This window comes from Ambystoma mexicanum, chromosome 7p (assembly GCF_040938575.1).
Source record: "Ambystoma mexicanum isolate Mex_15411 chromosome 7p, UKY_AmexF1_1, whole genome shotgun sequence".
In the NCBI taxonomy this organism is placed as follows: Eukaryota; Metazoa; Chordata; class Amphibia; order Caudata; family Ambystomatidae; genus Ambystoma; species Ambystoma mexicanum.
This window is the reverse complement of record NC_090939.1, coordinates 78,923,546-78,946,754: the sequence shown is the minus strand read 5'-3', so window position 1 is coordinate 78,946,754 and position 23,209 is coordinate 78,923,546. Positions and strand designations below refer to the sequence as shown.

Below are 23,209 nucleotides of genomic sequence, written 5' to 3'. Positions count from 1 at the left end.
AAACGAGATACCAGAAAGGAAACGAGAAGGGGATCCCCAGTAGTCTAGTGGAGCATACCTTCTGGAGCTCAAGCATTCTTAAAAAGGCAGGTGTGGGGATCCTGATCCGGAAGAGCCTCTGCATGAAGATCCTAAAATCCTGGTCAGACACAGAGGGAAGGGCCATGCTAGTGGTGGGATTTATCGGGGACACAGAAGAAGTTTCTCCACAAAACGTCTGAATGGGTGTTTAACAAATCACAAGATCACACAATACTTGGAGGTGACTTTAATACATGGATGAACAGTGCCATGGAGAGGCAAACCGCACGTGACATTCCCCCATACCCCCCAAACACAAGAGCATGCAGAAATCAAATGACCCTTACCCTATACGGTCTCTCAGATAGCTGGCGCCACCTACACCCATTAGACAGAGGTTTCACTTTCCGCTCCATCCCCCATGACACTCTTACAAGAATAGACTATGTGTTCCTCTGAGGGACTGATGAGTACTCCAGAGCGCGAACATACACCCCATTGCTTGGTCGGATCATGACATGGCCGTGGTAGACCTAGACTGGGACGGCCTCACCCCTTGCAGCTCAAAGTGGAGATGCAACGAAACACTGGTCTGACACTGTCTTCAGGGAGGAACTAGAAAATGAGATCAAACAATTCTTTGTCACTAATGACACAGGTGAAGTTGCGAAAGTGAACCTATGGGAAGCCGCTAAAGCCACTTCGGGGGACCCTAATCAGAGAGGGTGCAAGGAAAAAGAGGGAACGCACCCTGATTGAGAACAACATCAGAAGGAAATTAGACACAGCAGAAAGGCTAGCCCAATCATCTCTGCAAAACAGACCCAAACATCTCGCAGAGGCCAAGGAACCTAGAGAGGAGCTCAAAGCCCTAGAGATAGGTAAAATAGCGGAGACCCTGCAATACCTAAAACAGAAGTATTATGAAAAGGGAGACAAGGCAGATGCCCTCCTCACAGCGAGGCTTCAGGCGCAGAGGGTAGAGAGGTGGGTAGATACAATAGTGAGAACAGATGGTACTCTTACAGACAACATAATCCTCCCCAGAAGGGATACAAGAGGCGTGACTTGTACACCAACGACCCACCTCCCCCACCGGGGAGTGTAGATGCCTACCTTAAAGAGGCAGGTCTCCCATCACTGTCTCACTCTGAAGCTGAAGCCCTTGAAGCGCCGGTCACTGGAGACGAAGTTTCCGACGCCATAAAGTGTCTCAAGACAGGGAAGGCGCCAGGGGACGACGGCTTCACCCGAGATTTCTACAAAACGTTCACCGCATTTCTTACCCCTTTTCTGGTGACCCTCTTTAACGATGTTTGAGACAGGCCGAGCACCCCCATCATTTGTGCAGGCCCTTCTGACGGTTATTCCAAAAGAAGGCAGAGACCCAAAACACTGTGGATCGTACCGCCCCATCTCACTCTTCAACAAAGATGCCAAAATATATGCAAGAGTAATTGCAGCCAGACTAGAAATACATTTAACAAAGTTAATACATACAGACCAAGTATGTTTTGTAATGGGACGACAGGGAGCAGGCACAATGAGGAAAACGTTACACCTGATATATGAGGCACAAGGGAGGACTGATGATCCAACCCTCTTGTCACTAGACGCCGAGAAGGCATTCGACAGTCAACTGGGATTTCCTTGACGGGGCTCTAGTCTCGATAGGTCTAAGACCAAGGCTCCGTCGTGCCATCAAAGCAATATACTCATCCCCTAAAACCTCTGTGGCAGTGAATGGTGGTTATTCGAGGTGGTTTGCATTGAAAGAGGGACTAGACAGGGCTGCCCCCTATTCGCAATATTATTTGTTCTATCCCTTGAACCACTGGCGCAGAAGCTGAGGCGCGACAAAAGGGTGGAGGACATTAAAGTAGGAGACCAAGAATACAAATTAGGATTATATGCCAATGACATTCTACTGCATACGACCAACCCCCTAAGCTCAATACCAGCTGCAATAGAAATAATTGAGGAATACGGCCAACTGGCGGGTCTAAAAATTAACATGGGAAAATCAGTCCTCCCGATTGATAAGAGCAAAGACTCTGAGGTGGGACGATTTGCACCTCTAGGGATGAAGGTCAGCCTTACTACACTGAAGTGCTTGGGCATCAACGTCACCCGAGACCTGGGTGATCTATATGAAGCAAACCTCCCCCCAATGTTACACGCACTACGAACAGACATTGAAAGGTGGTCCAGACTCACCATATCATGGATGGGCCGCCTGAATGCCATCAAGATGGTAATTCTCCCAAAGTTACTCTACCTATTCCAGATGCTCCCAATTCAATTACCCAAAGAATACTTTGTAACCTCCAAGAAAGTCCTCCACACCTTTTTATGGCAAAATAGAAAACCTAGGGTTCTCAGTGTGCTACTCCATCTCCAGAAAGATAATGCAGGGGTGGTCCTTCCAGATATAGAACTTAATTACAGGGCAGCCCAACTGCGAGTGCTAATCCCACACCTCAGACAGCAGAAAGACCCCCAATGGATAGGCTTGGATAACTATCGTCTCCGACCATTTACCGTAGGAGAATGGTTATGGGTACCGGGCCCTCTACTACGAAACAGCATTAAGAACCACCCCATCCTTGGAACCACATGGGCCATGTGGAAACCAAACAAAGGAATGAAGGGTATTACAACATGGCCCTCCCCCTATCACACTTATGGGTACCGCGGATCCAGGATGATATCCCTGACCCGGGGAGCTTCCAATCATGCTACGAAGCAGGGCTTGAAAGGGCAGGGCAACTATGGCGAAACAAGATGTTTATCACCATCCAAGAGCTTGAGGAAGCCCTGGGCTTAGGCCCACGTTTAGTGTTCCAATACATGAAGTTAAAGGGTTTCATGACGCAAGAGGTCTGGAAAAAAGCATTACAGAGACCTTACCCCGTTCAAAAAAATCCTCGACGCACGCATGGGGGCTCCAGGGGCCTCATAAGCTTGAGAACTCTTTTTACCAGTTTCTGGGGGAAAATTGATGCCGACCACATTCCTAAGGGGAGGGGGTAGGGGGGAAAGCAAGGGATATCAGTTAATTGAAATGTCAATGCAATACGTCTTCTTGGAAGGATGACAGCTGGAACTCTGATTTCAACTCTTTTCACTTTACATGTCAAGTTGATTCATTATGTTTGTATTGGAAACTGTATTATCTCCTTTAAAAACCAATAAAAAAATAAAATAAAAAAATAAAATAATAAGTATCCCATCCGCTTGCATACTGTAACCCCTGCACCATTAATAGAATGGCCGACCCAGATAAATGTCTATAGAAAATCTTTTGCTTCGAAATCCTCTTTTTGAAAAGCCTGGCAGAGATATGCTCACCTATGCCAGCAGCAGGCTCTTTATGAGCAAATCTGAGCATAAGAATTCTAGCACCCATGATCAGTCACAACCCTTGACCACAAAGCGCAGTGCCTGTATCCCATCCACCATTTAACTCCATCTCATATCTAGGGGCCCCCACATGAGTAAAAGCGTACATTCATGGTCACTGGGTCCAAGCATCATCCAACATGCCATTTTGATACATGGCTACCTGGAAACAAGTACACGAAAAGGCATGCTTTAGCAGAGCTTTATTTACAGTGATTGCTCTCAACATTCAATTTGTACCCAGAATACCAGCTCACAATCTCAGGAAAGAAAGCGCATTAGTTTCACTAGGATCGTAAAATTATAGATTATATAGTGTTGTGACGGCTGTGTGCATAAGAAAACAGACAATTTAATCAAATTACTAAAACAGTACCTTCACACACTCTGTGAGCCAAATCAAGGCTGCTACAATGTGGGGCCAGGTGTGCGGTGCACCTACAGAATACATGGAGCTTTTTGACAGTGGAAATGGATACCTGAAAAGAAAAACCAAAGAGAAAACAGTTTAGGAAATTGACAAAGCATCATTATCATTATTTTTTCATTGAATTAAGCACAATAAAAACTGGCTGGCCTAGAGAAGCATGCCAAGCCATTTCAGGATCGTCACATTTTCCCTAAAATGATCCATCTTTAATTTATGATGAGATTCAGCAATGCTTCAGGGAGAGGGTTCAACAGTTCAGCCCCCTGCATAGTTGGGGAAATGGGACGGTAGTCGTGGATTTATACTCTTGACTGTACAGCTACACACCTCTCTTGGTTTGACACCTCTAGCAAGGATCACCTTGTGTAACTAGGAAAGAAAGCAGTGAACTTGAAATAAATTTAATGAAACCGGTGTTATTAGCAAAGTCAATGGCACACATTATGAAAGCGTTACTCACCATAGTAATAACTGTACTCTTAGTCCAGCGTCCGCTTTTCTCCATTCTCTTAGGGCATACCACATGTTTATGTTTATTGGGATAATAGAGCGCTTTACACCAAAGCGCTTTACAGAATAACGGGTACAATAGTGAATGAAGCATAATATACAAACATGAAACAAACCAGACCATCTTGCACCGGACCTTCACCACAGACTTGGACCTACAGTAGCGGCAAGAACACAGAAAAGATATTATGTCTTCTGATGATGGCAAACTCTTCGTTGGTGGTCTGAGCTTTGAGATGGACGAGCAGAACTTGGAACAACAGTTTGCCAAGTATGGGCAGATTTCGGAAGTTGTGGTGGTGAAGGACAGAGACGCAGTGTTCCCGGGTCTTCGGCTTCGTCACGTTTGAGAACCAGGAAGACGCTAAAGATGCGCTGCAGGCTATGAACGGAAAGACTCTGGATGGTCGTTAAATTCGAGTTGGCCAGGTAGGCAAATCGGAGCAAGGTGGTCGCGGGGGCTACAGAGGAGGGTCTTCCGGCAGCAGAGGTTTTCGTGGAGGCTGAGGTCGAGGTGGCGATAGCTATGGTAGCAGTCACTTTGACTCCCGGAGTGGAGGCTATGGAGGAGGTGGATATGGTGGATCCAGAGACTATTACAGCAGTGGCAAAAGTCAGGGTGGATATGATCGCTCAGGTGGATCCTACAGAGACAGCTATGATAGTTAAGCTCGCACAATTAAAAAATCCTTCCTGTTTACAGTATTCATGAGCCAGTTTTAAGTTATGGCCACTTTTTTCGTTTTCTCTATCAGGATTATTTGAATTTTTGTTACTGTTCTAAGAAGGTTGCAAACTAGCTATTTAATTTATCTTATCAGTTTTATAAACTTAGTGTATTAAAGGTTTGGGTGTAGCCATGGCCGCTTGTAAATAAAAAAGAGCTTACCCTGCCTTGTTGCACATTAAGAGTTGGGAAGGGGGGGGGGCTTTCAGGGAAGAGCGGATAGAGAGAGGTAGGGAGTTCCAGTGGAGGGGGGCCAAGAGTTATAACTATCAGTCTCTTGTTGGACTTGGAAATGTATTAGCGGGGAAGGCGGCATGGCATATGGAGCAAAGGGGACTGTGGGCCAAGAGTACAGTTGTGACAGCGGTGAGTAACCTCTTTGTTCCCAAGAGTCGTCCACTTTCCTTTACTCTGGGACATTAAACACGCATTGCTATTAACAAAGGGGTGATTTGCTGGATTGTCCAAATTCCCTTTTTTTATCTTTTGCTCACTTAACCGCATGAGGAAGCAGCAATACCCGAGGCGGCAGTTTAAACAGAGGAGAAAGGCGGCAAGATGAGAGAGGACGACAAGGAGGGAATTACCCTTTCCCTTTTCGAGAAAGGACTGCAACTTTCAAGAAGCCTTGAAGAAAAGAAACATAAAACCCGGAATTGCAGCTGACGAACGGTGTAGTGTGTGTCAAAAGGTACACAAGGGGATTCAAGATGGCCGCCTGCAGGGAGTAGCCGTGCTGGTGGAGCTCCCGTGCCCCGGACCTGGGATTGTGCCCAACACCCGGTCTACTTGCTGAGTTTTGCGTGGCCCAGCGAAGCGGAGGGGCCCTGGAGCACTGGCACACCGAGCAGCGTGGAGAAATCAGCCGCGGGCTGCTGTTTGCGGGGACCGTGGTGTTGGCCCGTAACGTACTTGGAGCGGGAGGAGAGCCTGAGACCTGGCAGGCGGGGCCGGCTCGCCCGCGGCCGGGGAGGAGCGAGCTCGGCTGCGGTAACACGGCGCACCGAGCGGCCCTGGAGTGACTTGGAGGGGGCGCGCTCCTGACTCGCCTGGGAGTTGTGGCGGCCGAGCGGCTATGCGGCGGCTGACCCAGCGCTAGGGACCCGCGTTTCAACAGCGCTGCAGTGGAGCGGGCGGGCGGATCTCCATCCTGCCCCCGCCTGTGAAGAGGGAGCGGCATGGCCTGGTGTTGTGGCTACCCAGCGGGAGACTGAGCGGGAGACGGTGAGCGGCAGCCCAGGGTTGGAAGGGCCCGCCTGCGGCTGGTGAGGAGTGACTTTGGCCGCGGGTGCACTGGTGTGACGAGCGGCCCCTGAGCAACTTGGAGGGGGCGCGCTCCTGACTCGCCTGGGAGCGGCGGCTCAGCGGCTCTACGGTCCTGAGGCAGCTGTCCCGGCGCTGGAGACCCGCGTCTCTGTGGAGCAGCGCGGGCCGGCCGATCCCCATCCTGCCCCCGCCTGCGAAGAGGGAGCAGCATTGCCTAGTGTTGCGGCTGCCCAGAGGGAGACGGTGAGTGGCAACCTTCGATTTGGAGGCCCCACAGTGGGAGTGCCAGCACCCGGAGGAGGAGGTGGTGAGGGGCCTGTTTGGAGCACCGGACGGCTGCGGTGGAGTGCCTCCTCCCGCTTGGGACCCGTGTCCTGCTGGAGATAGCACGAACAACCACAGGATAGAGAGTGTGGCGTGGAAGGGCCGGGTGAAGGAATCTTGGGGGGAGTCGATCTGGAGAGGGCTGGAGGTGGGCTCCCGGGAACCCATAGGCGGCGGTTTGGCGGTGCGCCCCACGGACAATTGCTAAGACTTGGAAAGAGTGTGGCCATGGTGCGGGACCCGACTTGCGCCTTGTTGGGGTCCTGATCGTCGTAGTGGGAGGGGCAATAGGACGCTCAGAGCCGGGCACTGAACCCACAGTTGAGAATTCCCTCAGCAGCCAAGACCCCAAGTGCCACGCGGAAGTGAGAGGAGCACCTCTTCGGCTGCCTGGGACCCGCGCTGGGGGGTGCCTACATCTGAGAGGTGCTGGACTATACAATAGGCGCTGCCCTCTGGTGGGACAGCCTGAGTGAGCCAGAGAAAGAGGAGGGGGCGGCAGGAGGTGGATCAGACACCCAGACACAGGTGGTGACAAAAGCAGGCCGGCGGGGGGTGGGACGCCTGGTCATCTGGAGCGGCTGCACCTGGCCCCTAAGGAGGTAATCAGCAACGAGCGGTGGTGGCATCCCAGTATCTGTACTTTATATTGGGATGGCTACCAAACATAAATGAAAGAGCGAGAAAGCTCCACAGACTCCGGGGGATGCTTCGGGCACCCTTCCCACCATCTGGCCTTTGCAAGAAAGAAGAGAGACGGCTAAAAATATGCCTGATGGCCCGGTGGACACGGATATGCCACTCAATGGGGAAGCGGCGGCCATGCTCTCGAGGCAAGACATCAGGGGGGAGATGCTCGCCCTGCAAACCAGCCTGACGAAAACATTTGAGGAACAGTTTCAACTCTTACAATCAGACCTCAACTCGGCCCTGGGGGAGATTAAGCAGGATCTGCGGCTGCAGGGCGAGCGAACTGACCTCCTGGAGAGGGGGGTTGCAGGAAATGGACAAGGAGGTGACGGCGCACAGTGAAGCGATCGAAAGACTAGACGTAGCCACACCGAACCTAGAGACCCAGATGGAGGACATGGAAAACAGGTCCCGTAGAGTTCATATACGGATTAAATTGCTGCCGGAAACTGTCCGAGACGGGGAACTCAAGGGGGTGTGGGAAAAAATTTTTGCTAGGATCCTGGACGTGTCACCCCCAGATGCAGTGGAGCTAGACAGGGTCCACAGGGTCGGCAGATGGGGCGGAGGAGCGGCGCAGAGGCCTAGGGACGTCCTGGCAGCTTTTGTCAGGAACGCCCAAAAGGAAGCAGTCCTTAGAGAGGCAAGGAAGCAAGAGCCAATACAGTACAATGGTCACGGCATCGCTTTATTCCAGGACTTGGCGAGCAGCACTCTGCTAAAGAGATGCCCGATGGGCCCGGTCCTTAAGGAACTCAATAGCAAGGGGATTAAATACAAATGGACCTTCCCCTTTGGTCTGGTGTTTGAGTGGGAGGGGGCTCAAAAACGAATAAATATGCTGCAAGAAGGCGCGGACATCCTCCATCTGGATTTTGAGGAGGCACCCGCTAGTGCGGGGAGACGACCCGCGCGCACTGGGGTAGAGCTAAAGCCCCGGCTGTGGTCGACGGTGGGAGAAAAGAGAAGGGGGTCGAGGTTGGGCGGGAAGTTGTTCAAGGAGAGGAACATGAGCAATCCGATTGATGAGGGGAGGTGTGCTCAGGGGGAAATATAAGCCAGGAGGGGGCGAGAAGGGCAAGCCCTTCGAGAGGGGGGGGGGGGAGACAGTTGGTTGGGGGGGTGTTCTTGGGAGGTGGGGGGGATGGGGGTTGGGGGGTAAACAGCAGTAACTTGGCTCGAGTACCAGGCCCGGAGGGGGGCCAACGATACCATTGCAGGAGGGAACAGGAGGGCGGCGTGCACAATGGCAAGGCAAGCCCCAGGTTCGTCGGGTTCGGTGTCAGGAAGGCAGGGGGGAAAGGGGCGGACTGTAGGCTGTGGCGGTATGAGTGGGTTTCAAGTGGCTGACGAATAACGTGAGGGGTTTGAATACCCCTCTCAAGAGGAAGAAATTGGAGTAATTTACTAGAAAAAAGAGGGGCCAGATGTTCTGGCCCTACAGGAGACGCATCTTCGACAAAAAGACCAGGGGCGTTTGAAGTTGCGGGGGTTTGGCCAGATCCTACATGCCTCGGGGAGCAGTAAGTCGGGGGGCGGGGGGGGGTTGCTTTGGCCATTAGAGACTCGGTGGATTTTAGAGTAACTGACATTATAAGGGACAAGAAGGGAAGGTATATTATGGTTAAGGGCTCTCACCAAGATGACCCATATACATTGGCGGTGGTTTATGCCCTGAATTCGGGCCAGGAGCAGTTTATAAAGCGGGTGCTGGGAGTTTTGGAAGAAAAGGCCTGGGGGCAAATCATTCTGATGGGGGACCTTAACTTAGCTTGGGAAAGGGACAGGGACAGGTCGGGGGCTCCTGCGAGAGGAGGGGGGGCCGTGATGTCATCAGGCCTGAAGGAGAAAATAGGTGGAGTAGGTCTACGGGATGTATGGCGGGAGCTAAAAGGGGGAGGAGGAGGGCTATACTTTTCTATCCGGGGAACATGGGTCCCAATCTAGGATCGATTATATATGGGTCTCCTCTAGCTTGGTGGGTAGAATCAGGGAGGTTGTAACGGGCCCCATTGGCATAGCCGACCACAAGGTGGTTTCGATGCGGATGCCCCTGGGTTCTAAGGAGAAGGGGGTATGGTCCTGGAGGTATCCAATGTATCTCCTCAGGGATCCCACGGCAAGAAATAGAGGATAAGATCAAGACTTATTTTGAGCTTAAAAAGAGGGGAGACACGGGGGATGGGACGAGATGGGATGCTTTTAAGGCTACGCTGAGGGGGGAGCTCATTGCAGCGGCGGCGCAGAGGAAGAGGCAACTGGCGGTGCTCGAAGCTCGATTAGAGGGGGAAGTTGAGAAGGCTAGGCAGCAGGCGGGAGCTACCCCGTCCAGGGTGGCTATGAGGGAATATCGAAGAGCTTTGGGGCAGTTGGAACTTCTCCGTACTAAAAAGGCTGAAGGGGCGCTTCTCAGCGTCCGCCAGAAGTTTTATGCAAAAGCAAATAAGGCGGATGCACTCCTTGCGCGCCTGCTGAGAGGAGCCCAGTCTAGGAATGCAATCACGGTCCTGAAGACGGGGGCAGGGGAGCGGGTGACGCGGCTGAGGGAGGTGCAGGAGGTGTTGTTACAATTCTATGAGTCTCTCTATGCATCGTAGGGGCCCCGGCCGATGCAGACGGATTTCTTGGACAGAATAGAGCTGGGGAAGATCAGGAGAGAGGAGAGGGACCTGCTTAACATGGAAATCTCAGAGGAGGAAGTGAGGAAAGTGATTTGTGCCCTTCCTCCGAACAAGGCACCGGGCCCAGATGGATATACTGCGGCCTTCTACAAAACCTTTGCGTCCGTCCTAGTCCCACAGTTGATCGACCTTTTTAATTCGTTCAGATCGACGGGGAGGATATCCCCGTCTATGGAGGAGGCGAGACTGACCCGCATAAGGACCCAGAGGAGAGGGCATCTTATCAGCCAATAGCGCTGATTAATATCTACGCAAACATTTTCACGAAGATCTTGGCCAACAGATTGGAGGGCTTGCTCCCGAGACTGATTCACCCGGACCAGGCAGGGGTTTATAAAGGGCGGGCAAACCGCAGACATCAGGAGGGTGGCTCACCTAGTGGAAAGGGCTGACAGAACAGACACCCGCGGTACTTTTATCCTTAGACGCAGAAAAAGCGTTTGACTGTGTGGAGAGGTCTTTTCTGTTCAGGGCAATGAAAAAAATGGGCATCGGCGGAGAGTTCCTGCGTATGATCCGGGCCAATTATCAGGTGCCAACCATGAGAATAGCGGTGAATGGGGTCATGTCGCGGGCCTTTATGCAGAGCAGGGGTACTAAGCAGGGCTGGCCCTTGTCCCCAATGCTTTACGCAATTTATCTCGAGCCTCTACTACAGGCCATTAGGGAAAGCCGGGTGATAAGAGGTATTCCATTTGGAGGGAGGGAACAGAAAGTTGCAGCATTTGCTGACGACATGCTGCTTACACTGACAGCACCCCGGGAATCGATCCAGACAAGCAGGGCGTTATTGGAGGAATTCGGGGAAGCCTCGGGCTTGAAGATTAATCTTGGCAAATCAGAGCTCCTGACTACACCCAGGGGAGCGGGAGGCACTTCGAGTGGCCACCCCTTTTCTGTGGAGTCCGGGTGGCATTAAATACTTGGGAGTGACGATTACGCCAACGTTAGCTGGCTGGTATCAAGCCAACTATCCACCATTGTTGAGGGAGTTAAAGGGGGATTACCGGCGGTGGAGGGCACTCCGGGTTTCATGGTTGGGTAGGGTAGCTGCGGTTAAAATGGTGACTTTGCCGCGCCTCCTGTACTTCTTCCAGGCAATGCCGCAGTCGTTACCCGTGGGCTTCTTTAAGGAGCTGAGTTCCCTGACCAGTGAATTCTTATGGGTGGGAAGGAAAGCCCGGGTTAGCAGGCAGCTGATGATGGCACCCAGATGGGAGGGGAGCCTTGCATTGCCGAATTTCCAACAGTATTACGAGGCGGCGCAGCTGCGGCTAATTAGAGAGTGGCTTCGGGAAGGGGAGGCTACATGGGATAAACAGTGGGTGAAAATGGACAGACCGGTGGCGCACCATAGTCTTGCGGAGGTGTTGTGGCTCCCTAGGCAGCTACGGCCTCTGCATCTTTATGAAAGCTCCATAACGAAACTGATGGGAGATAACTGGGATAAGCTGGTGAGAACAAAGGGGATTACGACCTTCCCATCTCCTTTCACGCCTTTGTTTGGTAACAGGGATTTCACTACGGGTTTGGAGGGGGGTGCATTTACGCAGTGGCAGGAGGGGGGGGGTGTACTCGACTGGGCAAGTTATTCTGCGGGGAAAGAATCCTTTCATTTGTGGAGTGCAAGAGAGAATTTGGCGTAACAGAGGGGGACAGGCTCAGATATGCGCAGCTGCGGCATTGGGCATTGAACCCAATCAACAAGCAGGCGGCGACAAGAGAAAAGACGAGCTTTGAGAAGTTTCTTCTGTCTAATGATGGGTCCAAGGGACTGGTGTCTAATTTATACAAAATCCTGGACAATGCTACCCTTAGGAGCCAATGGAGTTACATGGGTAGGTGGGAGCAAATCATAGGTAGGGACATTGAGCGTAAGGATTGGGAGAGGCTATGGCGGAACATCCCCAAGCTGGCCAGAGCGTGCCAACTCCAGGAAATGTGGTACAAGATTTTGTTTGGGTGGCATTATACCCCCACGGCCCTTCGAGAGATTTATCCTGACACTTCGGGGAGGTGCTGGAGGGGTTGTGGTCTAGAGGGCACGGCGCAACATATTTGGTGGGACTGCCCTGCAATCAGACCCTTTTGGCAGGAAGTGGCAGAGGCCCAGGAGCAGGCCGTTGGGGCGGGGGGCAGCAGACAGCCAACGCTCTCGCTCCTGGGGTTCTGAGGGGATACTACCTTGGGGGAGTCTAGAGCCAGGGAGAGGGCAAGAGTGATCCTCATTCTCGCAGCTATGACTTTAATAGCGCAATGATGGAGAAGTGCTGAGGTGCCCCTCATGAGGGACCTGTTGCGGAAACTCTGGGAAATTATGGCTCTTGAGTGGGCAACTTATGCAATGGACGATAAACTCCCTGCTTTTGCAACGGATTGGGAGGAAATTATGGTATTTCTCAAAGATGATTTCCGAATTGGGTGGCGCCTGCAGCGCCTGCGTCTCCTGGACTTGCAGTAGACTGTGTGTTTTTTGTGGAGATGATGGCATAGGGGTTACTAAAGGGGGGGATGAGGTAAGGGGAATTGGGGGGGGGGGGGGGTCATGCTCGGGATGGTGCCAAATCAAGTTTTCTTTTGCTTGACTTAGGGTGTTTGAGCTCGAGGACCGGCTAACGCTGTGAGCGGGGGGTAGGGGGAGGTGGGGTTTGTTTATTTCCCTTTTGTTGTTGAAAATCAATAAAAAAGTTTAAAAAAAAAAAAAAAAAAAAAAAAGGTACACTAGGCCCTCCCGCATTGATAGTCAAGGCATGGAGAAGCGGTTGCCACCGTGGTACGCTCCTCGACTATGATAGCAAAACAACGCCTGCAAGTTAAGCACTGCCAGCGAGTTGGAGAAAATGATAGACTGGACTATGTTATGCTCAAGGTTGCAAGCGGCAACATTGTATGAACAAAACTTGTATACAATTGAAATTTATGAAACCGAAATAGGTACCAGAAACGGAGTGGTCCGGTGCCACGTGGGTGCTCACTCAAAGGTCTGTTTGGTACCCCCTGGAACGTGTATGAATTATTGAACTGTGAAATCGAAGTGGTCCTGGAGCGGGTTAACTTGAATCTCGTGCAAATACGAAAGCCTTCGATTGTCTGTAAACTGAAATTGGTCTGAGCCCGGCTGAGGGGGACTAACTGTAGAAAAAGGGGTACGAGCCCAGAAGAGGGGGATCCTAGGTGAACAGTAAGTCACCCGAGAGGTTATTGCTGTAGGAAGTGTGAACCCGACTGAGGGATGCCTACGAATATGGTTGGTCTGAGCCAGACGGAGGGAAGCCAATTGTGGAAAAAGGATCCGAGCCCAGCTGAGGGGGGATCCAGGGTGAAGAGTGACTCGCCCGACTTGAATATTTGGAAAGGAACTTTTTTTGTTGTTTCTGGTGCATCAAACCCTCTGAAGCAAGAGACTTTAAATGAAAGAGACCTGTGCACATAAGGCTCTGATGTTGGTAAAAGGAACTGTGACCTTGTGCTGAAGAAGCCCAAGAGTGTGCTGTGCTCGAGTGACCCACCTTGTCCTGTGCTAAAAACGTGGGGAAAGGAAGCCAACGGCCTAAACATCCTGACTTATTTTGTGAACACTTCTTTCTTTTTGTGAACATTATCCCACACTATTTGTAGCATAGCGGTAAGGATTGGCAATAGTTTTTTTTTAGTATATGCCCTTAATATTTGACTAGGCTCCACTAGGACTGTAGTAGTATTATTTGATGGTCGTAGCTTGCTCCCATCTTAGATTTAGGTTTAGATGGGCGATTTTCACACCCCTGATAAACACCCTTGAACTGTGATCACCTGTGTCCGTCTTACTTTGATACCATTCCTTCCTTACAGCATGCAGAGAGTGGGGTGTGGTCCTGGTGGGCGCCCTGCATATCTCCTACAAAGGGGCATGCATATTGAAGGCAATCTAGGCAGATTTCGCCCTTAAAAGGTGAACATGGATTCCCCTTTGCAGAAACGACATTCCCGCTGTGACTGATTGCCATTTGTAGGAGCCCCACCTTTGTTGATTTCTATTAATTGAATAATGATGCAGGCAATTCCATCTCTGGAAGAGTAAATTGCTGTTCAGATTGCCCTTTGATAAGCTCCATGCCAAAAGCAGTGTACTTGTGCCCTGCTGCATCAGTAGCCTGATCTGCAGCATCCGCTCTACCAGTGGCACAGAGCAGGTTCAGAGTTCACAGGTACCCATTTGACAGCTGCAGTGACAGCCAAGACTTTGCAGTGCAGGGTGTGCATTTATGATATGTACCTCTGTTCCAAAACCCTATAATTAAGAGTCCACCTCCTGGTGGCAGAATAATCTTTAAATATAAAAGCCATACCAGAGTTATGGCATCATGGTTCGTATACTCATAATTATTACAGCCACAGCAATTAGATATCACACATGTGTCAGCCATGTGAACCCATGCTCTGCATTGGAAGGATTATGTGTATTCTCCCCAGACAGGCTGGACACGGCACTCCTGGCAGGACTGTATCCTGTGGGGGTTGGGGAGAATTGCCTCACTTTGTTCCTTTGTAAGGGTTGGCCACTCCCTTCCCAGAAGACAGCCACTCCACAGTAAGTAGGCCTAGGAACAGTAACCAAATGGCACAACCATTCACAAAAAGCTTCTCCTCACACCTGGGTGCTTAATTTCGAAGGGCCTTTGATCCAGATGATAAGGTAAGGGGGTGGAGTTAGTGTAGACAGTTGTACAGATTAAGGAAGATGATGCCATCTTGTTTTTCTCGGCCTCTGGTCCCCGTTATGACCCCTCCGCTTCCCTTGGTGGAAAGCACTTTGGGTGCTATGTCAGAAGGGCAACATCCACTTATTTTAAGATCAGGGATTGCACCCCTAAAGCAGGCTAGCTTTAGTCCAATCACCTGCATCACACCACCACTTTGTCTTTGATTCACCCTTGAACATAAAACTGAGGAAGAATTCACTGGACCTCTGTTGGTAGAGTTGAACTCTCCTAAATCCTCCGTTAGTGAGGTGAAAACAGTGTCCAAGGCAAAAGCAAGCTCTGTCTCATAACCATGCACATGGACCATTAGGGATGGCTTGCTGCTGGGACAAGACCTGCCTCTCTGCCAGCAACAGTACCCAGGACCTCACTGCCTCGTAGAACTCCTGAAGCTGTGGATCAACCTCCCTAGTGCTTGAGGAGAATAAAAACAAGGATCAAACCTTATCCATGTGCCCCTGGATTGGGACTGCCAGCCAGGAAACATGTGTTCCTACCGTTGAATCAATTCAAGCCAGTTTGACGCCTCCAAACCCACAGGACCCAAAGGGAGCCGTTGTTGGCACTGTGCCTCCATGAACTGTCATCCCACATGTTCAAACATGTTCACTGCTGCAATACACAAACCAAGGGCATCACTGCATCTGCCGCCTTCGAACCAACACTTTTGCCATCACCAGTTGAACAGGCCCTCATCGCCAATCGAACACTGCATCAAGCCTTTTGAAGCTTATACTCTTTCTTTCCTCTGGGGTTGGTTTTGTGTATGGTTGTCTATTTAGTTATTTTGCAGATGGAGTGTTGAAGTAAATCTATTTTTTACAGAACCTTCATTGCACATTCCCTTTCTTTTGGACTGTTCTGCTTTGCTGCTCAAATCGCTACTGAATAACATTCAGACCCCTCGAAAGAATAGCATTACCTCTGCCAATGTTACATCAAAAAACAAAAGGAGGTATATCTCTTAACTGTGCCTGGTTTACCTTTATGATTGCATTGGCTCTTGGTTTGTAGCAGTGTGAGGGCTGAGTTGGGAATTTAGCCCATACTCCTACTTTTATTTCTGTATGGCACCTCAGTCCCAAGCCCTTATCTTTTTCCGGTAGAACTTCATGGATCGAGCGATGTCCACGGTGTGTAGTGTCCTGTCTGCTTCCATGCTTGGTGCCCAGAGGAAGACCAGCAGTGAAATCGCTTGATTGTGGAAACTAGAGACCACATTAAGAAGGCATTTGGGGTAAGTTCCCAGGACAACCTTGTCCCTGTGAAATGTAATGTACAGCTCTTCCAAACACAAGTCCTGAAGATCACTAATCGGCGAGAAGAGGTAATGGCAACTAAAAAAGCTGCATTCATAGTCACCCAATGCAGTCCATTGAAGCCATGGGCTCAGATGGGCGCCACGGGAAAGGAGAGTGAATCACAGTCAGATCCCACTGTACATGGGATCTGCTTCTAGGCGGGTAAAAGCTCAAAAGTCAATTGAAGTGTCTAGTTACGATGTGTTCACCAGTGAGACTGCCCTTTGTATTGTATTCAAGTATGCCCCCAATGTCACCATATAGGACCTGCAGGAGTCCACAGACATGGCATTTTCTGCTAAGTGAGTGGCAAAAGAAAGCAGGTCTTCCAAATCCGCACCAAGGAGTTTCTTTTTGCTCCCCAGGCACCAACGACTGAATCAAGTCCACTTGCTGCCATATTGTGATCTCATTGTGCTCTTTATCACTGCTCCAACGATTGCCATGCTCCTCTCAGAAAGACCCAGATGATCATAAACTAGGTCCCAAGGAACCAAGCCGATAAGGAAAGCAATTGTGGGCTGGGGTGCAGAATTATCCCACCGTTAAAGCAGCTGATCAGGTCTCAATGGCAGAATCCATAGCGTCTCACTCCACAGTGCGTCGAGGTACGAGAACCAGACCCTCTTGTGCCAATTTGGGGCAATTAGAATAAGATTGAAGTTCCTTGCTTCTTTCCGTTTGCACAAAACATTCGTCGTCAATGGTAGTGGTGGGAATGCATAGAGTTTCTGGCCACCTCCTTAGGAGGAGGAATGAGTCCCCCCTGTGACCACACATTCACCCTTGCATGAGGCCTACACAGAGGACTTTGTTTGGGTGAGTCGCTAAGAGATTAAGTTTGTGTACTCTAAACCCTGAAATTTGGGAACACCTTGTGTAGCTCCCACTCGTGAGGGGCATCGGACTGCCAAATCAGCCCAACTGCTTGGACATGCTCCTCTGTCAAGTAGGAGGATACTGGGTGAATCTAGTATTCTAGACACCAGTTCCAAATCTCCAAGGCTAGTTGAAATAAGGGGGATAATCTCATGCCACCCTACTTGTTCAGATAAAACCTAGCTGTGGTGTTTATTGTGTACATCCGTATGCTGTGACCCTGCATGTGGGGCTGAAAGGCATTCATTGCCAGGAAGATGGCCTTCAACTTTAGTAAGTTTATATAGCACAGATCTCGCAAATTCCAGGAAGTCGTGGACTTGCCACCAATCCATCACCGCTCCCCAACCTGAGCGACTAAACCATGGAGAGGGCCCTGGAAAGGGGAAGATGGCGAGTACAGGACTCTATCCAATAGGTTCTCTGCCCTCAACCACCACCACAGGTCCGGTATCGAAGAGACCGGGACTTGGTCACGGGTGATGCAGACGCAAATGGGCCCGATACCATTTGCTGCAAGATGAAGCTGTGTCATCCATGAGACAGCGGGCTATCAGAGCTAGCAGTCGCTGAAAGTGTATTTCCAGTTGGTGCGTGCACCCCAGGAATTCTGGGATAATACAATACCATTACTGCGACTTCTTTTTTCTGACCTCCCTTTACAACACATATATATGTGGGACGGGGTATGGGTATATAATACAATTGGGGTGATTGCGGGAGGGGGGGTCTCCCCTGCAAATATATGTGGTGTAAAGTGGGTCGAAATTAAAAGAAAAGGGTCTGCATTTTCGATGTCGCAGTAATGGGGGTTGCAGTAATGACAGATTTGGTATTCCTTGCACGCAGAGGGCACCAATTGAACACTTTTGAATGGGGGTGGAAACCCTGCCCTGTGCACAATCCCACACCGGTCCAATGTATTGAATCTGAGTGGGGATGAGTGTTGACTTGTCTAGGTTGCTAGCGAGGTCCAGTGCATATGCCAGTCAGATAACTTAGTTGACCGACTGCACTACCCGAAAGGGTGTGTGGCAGCACAGATCAGCCAGTCTAGGTATGGGTAAAGGTGGATCTCCTGGAGGCACAAGTGTGATCTGATTAAGTCCATCACTTTTGTGAACACCCTTATTGTGGTGCTCAAACCGAAAGGTCTTCAGGGAACGCCTCAATTTCTCTCCACAGCTTACTGTTGCAGGTCAGCAATATTGCATCACTGTTGGCTTGACAAAGATTCAGGGATGCCTTTTTGTCCACTGTATCCAATGTTTCATCCTCCCTGTTCGGCAGAGTAAGGGAGATGGTGCCTAACCAATTGGACGAGGTTGAATGTGCTTTCCCTTGCGCCAAAGTTGCAGACAACACCAGAGAATGGAGTATCAGGCTAGATCTGATGCAGAGTTTTGCAGGGATCAATAGGTGAAGAGCAGTTTGTGGGGGCCACATTGTGCGGCTTCTCCCAAATCTTCCTCGCTTATGCAAAAATGTCTTGCTTGCTGCAGGTTCCCTGGCCTGTCTGGCTTCCTGCAAGTGGTGCCAGTTTCTGCAGGGGGTGCTTCTTGGATAGTCTGCTCCAAGAATGCTAGAATATCCACCACCCTTTCGTGGAAGTCCGATGGCATGCAGAATCTCATCTCCGCTCTTCCACAACGCATCAGTGGGTTGTTGTGGTGCTTCAGGGGTCTTTCTTACTGTCTCCAAGTTCCTGGCATGGACCGGCTGAATGGTAGCAGGAACGTCTCTGGAGCTGCCAGTGGCTGTCCAATGACTGCCTGTGCCAGGGAAGAATCTACTTCATATCCTTCAAAAAGTAACTCACTTTCCGGGATGGTCATAAAATGTTTGCACCGGTTCATTAGCAGGTCATCTGCCGGACCAGGCAGGGTTCGTTGACCTGCTCCAGCCACACACATGGGTTGCTGGGGTAGCACTTGAATACTCTGGCCATAGGTGTAAGGATGGGTATGAGCGTGTCCCAAGGTAGGGCACCCAAATCTGTGCCATCCACTAGAACCGCGGTTTGAATGAGTGCAGGAGCAGGGCCTGGGGTAGGGCCTTGGACACCTTTGTCCATGCGGCGTGGCAAATCCAGGCATCCCTGGTATTCCCGGGGCCTGAAGGGGGGTCCGTGTTTTTCCTCCAGTTTGGGGGCATGCCCCTCGGCTGCCATAATGTGTCCCTTTCGCGACTCTCCCGTTTGCATAACTCACATGTAGAGCCGTGCTTGCTTGCAGGGTTACCTCGGTCTTTGCATGTGAATGCTCTGCTGAAAGCAGATTCCTGGTGAAGATGACCATGTGTCAAGGGCTCTCGCACGTTTCTGACTAAGCTGCGAATGGGGCCCGAAAAAAGTGTGTGGCGTATGCGTGCATGCAGAATGCTTGCTTTTTTCTTCTTGGATGCAGGGTCAAATTCACACAAGAGTTACGTTCCAAATTTGGAAAATCCTACATGGGCTTTGATCGGAGGTTGCTCCCGGTGGGTAAATGTCATATCGTTCCGAAGGGGAAAAGTCTTTGCAGGTGCTAGTAAGCCGTTTGTGGAATAGGCTGACTATATATCAGTGATTGTCCTTTCCCAGAGACGTTCAAGTGTTGTGTAAAACATGTGCACTTACTACAAGTACTCTGAAGTAATGCAATCTGACTTATAGATGAGGGTTTGACAAGAGATTTGCATATTTACCCCAAAAATAGGGATGTGATTGATGGCTCTTGATCATCATTCCTTGTTCATAACTAAAGCAAATCATGCACGCTGCTACTGCTCCGCATACCTGTGCATGGTCTACTGTGCTCTAGCATGACTAAACACAAATGCCAGGAAATTATAGCAAACTCGAGTCACCCTTATTTAAGATAACAGTTGTGAATTGTTGTATAAATAAATGACACTTGATAAGAGAATACATAATATGATTTAATGTAGTCATCTTCTCAAAGCATGTGTGTTTATTATACAAGCTGCAATAACAATAAAGGCATAACAAGCAGTCAGTGAACAGCAGATATATGACATACACTATAGTAATTATGGGTTAAAAACAACCAACAGTTTTATAGGTTAAATGCATACAATATTAAAAGCACATATTTCCTTGTACATCACGCTCTGAAACAAGCTCAAGTACAGCAAAGCAAACACCATTGTACTCACGTGGGAAAGATAACCACCTCAAGGAGAACAACTTTCCTTCTATCAGCTCAGATCATTTATCATCTCATCTACTCTCCCCAGCCACCAGCGAGGCTCACGCCGTCCAAATACAACTGCTGTGTGTACACGGTCTCATTAGATGTGGCCAATATATTACAGTCAGAAATAGTCCAATGCCCATTCTATAAGTCAATCAGTCCACATAACCTCTGTACAGAGTAAGGCATTTTGAACCTTGTATTTTTGTATCTTCACATTTTCAACTCTTCATGCTGTCTGGGAAAAGTCCATTACACAGAATGTAATGCAGCTCTTGGGAAACGTACTTGTCTAGCAAGTGAACTAAACTGCAAAGTTAGTGTGAGGAATCAGGAATGATACTCTGACACAAGTTAGACACGATTTTGGCTAAAGACTTATTAGAACAAAAGGGTTAGGGAAAGTACTCGCTGTCCGTGCACTAGTGAGGTTTCCCAACCTAAACTTAAAACTAAGGATCTGTCAGTGTAAGAATGCCCAAAAGAAAAGCGCCCTCTGTCCAAAGTACTATTCTGACCCTGACACTCTAAATAAATTAATTCTAAGGTGAAAGGGATAATGTCTTCGGCCTCAAGTATCTTGTAAATGTTCAAAGGAATGGTGATAAAGTAATGTTCAACTTCAACAAAAGACTCCTTCAAGAATATGTATCCTTGCTGTATCCTTGCTACAGAGGGTTGTTCCCTTCCCATGGATTATTCAGCACTTTGGGATTTACAAATAACAGTTCTTGACGTCCTTTTTGATCAACAACAAAAGTAATCTTCAAGCGGATTGTCTTTATGTATGGTTGGGATACCTGGTGTACTCTCCTGCCAGGATGTTTGTTCCCAAGTCTTTTAAAACAACACAGTCTGCTAGCTAATCCATGTATCATATTCACTTCCAACTTGCCTGGTGTATTTCCTTACCAAGATTCCTTTCACAAATTTGCAACAGACTGGTATATTCCCCTACCAGTGCTTCTTGAAAAAACACACTTGTAATTGCCTGGTCTACTTTCCTGCCAGGGATTGTTTCAAGTATTGTACTTGTCATTTGTATAGCGTCTTTTACCACTATTATAAGCGCAAAGCACTGTTAGTGGGAACGCCCTCGGCAGACCGAAGTCCGGAGTATTGGAGGTCATGGAGCAGGATTAGGATGCATGTGTGCATTTGACCAAAAAAGGCTTAGCACAACTAGCCAGCTCCATTCGAGAAGCAACCCATGCGGTCAGGCATGTGGATGGGTGCTGAGGAGTAGGGTGTTGTCAGTGCCAGGGACTCGCTTTATGTTCAGCGTGCCCAAATGTGTCATAGGGCTGCGCTGCATTCTGCTTTCAGAGGTGTTGAGACATAGTCTGGTGTAAATAAGCAGAGAATTGTGTGAACAGCACAACCACATTTTGTCATAGTCCTCGCTGTAAACGGATGTGTGTGGATAGCCAAGCCTGCGGCCAGTGGAGTGGTGTATTATACGTACCTTGTTGCCATTGATGGCGCTTTGTTGTTAGGGCGACCGCTCAGGCACTTGGCTCCTTCCATCTGTTCTTGTGGCAGTGGTAAAAAAACAGAAGCAGCGACAGTCTATAGTCCGATTATTTGCTATAAGAGTCCCACGGGCTGTGCTTCCAGCGTCTCTAGTTGGGTTGGGTGGGGAATCTACTCAGATATCGAACGCTTACTGTTCATTTTAAGGAGGTACTTTTGCCAGGTGATTGCGATGGTGGTGGTTCTATCACACCACTGTGCTTCTACCCCTATTGTTGCAATTTGCCCGTTTTCTCTATATGCCTGGTGCAGCCATTCAACAATTTTGTGACATTACATATTCGAATTCTGTGATTCAGCAAATGGTGCTTGAAGGGAAGCAGGGTCATGATATGCGTATGATAGTGTGTGTGGTCCGGGCCACCATCTGGTTTGAGCAGGTCGGTGACGCCATGAACGCAACCAGCACTTCCTGGGGAGACTGTTCATATACTCAGGATTTGAAGTTTTAGGTGGTTTTCATGATAATGCAGCAAATGGATAAGTTTTGAGGGCTTTTTTGAAGGAAAGGTAGTTTTCGGTGTGGCGGATGTCCAGAGGAAGAGTGTTACAGATGGTGGGCCCTAGGACAGAAAAAGAGGAGCAGCCAACTCTAGTGAAGTGGTGCGTTGGGATAGCCAGGAGGAGAGCAGAGCCCGATCTGAGGTTTCTGGGGGGCTTGTAGTTGATGATGATTTTGTTCTGAAGAAACTTGGGTCCAGTATTAAGGAGGGCCCGATGTGTGATGCACATGGCTTTGGCGGTTGCGCTTAGGCCAACCGGGAGCCAGTGAAAAATTCAGAGTGCAGGGGTGATATGTTCTCTGAGCGAGAGGGCAAGGGGCAATCTGGCTGCAGCATTTTGGATACATTGAAGTTTCCTGAGCTGGCGTGCAGAGACACAGAGATAGAGGGAGTTGGCGTAGTCCAGGCGGGAGATAATGGGCAGTATTGCAGAGACTCTTTGAGGGTAAGAGGTAAGGAACGATTCACTCTAGGATGCGTAGGTGGAAGTGGCAGGTTCTGGATACAGAGTTTATGTGCTTGGAGAGGGATAGGTCTGCATCCATGGAGGTGGAGGCAGCAGGTAGGTCTCCAAGGGAAGCCAGCCATGGTAAGGGTTGGGGGATCAGAGCAGTTTCGCAACAAATTAGGATCTCCGATTGTCCTGGGTTGAGGATTAGGTAAGACATTCATTCATCGCCAGTTTGTTCCGCTGAGATTTTTTACCACAAAATATTTGCCAAATTAAACTCATTAAAATATATTTAGGGGTGGATTGAGGGGGGACAAGGGCATATAAGGGGTGGGAGGTTTGGGAATAAATAAACTAAAAATGTGATGAGTTTTTTCAACGAAACAAATGTGGCAAAAAACTCCACGAAAAAATAAATGGGGTTGAGTGAACACGAGGATTAGGTGGTTGTTAATCATCCAATGTTTGATATGCGAGAAACAAGAGGCGAGGTCAGGAGGCTTGGATCTTGAGGATTTTTAAAGTGATCGGCATATTGTCTGCGTAGTTGTAGCA

General features: G+C 49.4%; 1 protein-coding gene and 1 pseudogene across 4 annotated transcripts in view; one reads left to right on the top strand and one right to left on the bottom strand.

Annotated features, from left to right (window-relative positions):
* NDC80 (NDC80 kinetochore complex component) overlaps positions 1-23,209 on the bottom strand; it is a 735,052-nt gene that overhangs the window by 498,465 nt on the left and 213,378 nt on the right. For all 4 annotated transcript variants that reach the window (XM_069635820.1, XM_069635823.1, XM_069635822.1 and 1 more), the window contains one exon: positions 3,800-3,902. In XM_069635820.1, the coding sequence (XP_069491921.1) occupies positions 3,800-3,902 (103 nt within the window). The remainder of the gene's footprint in view (positions 1-3,799; positions 3,903-23,209) is intronic.
* On the top strand, positions 4,552-5,032 carry LOC138526506 (cold-inducible RNA-binding protein B-like; annotated as a pseudogene).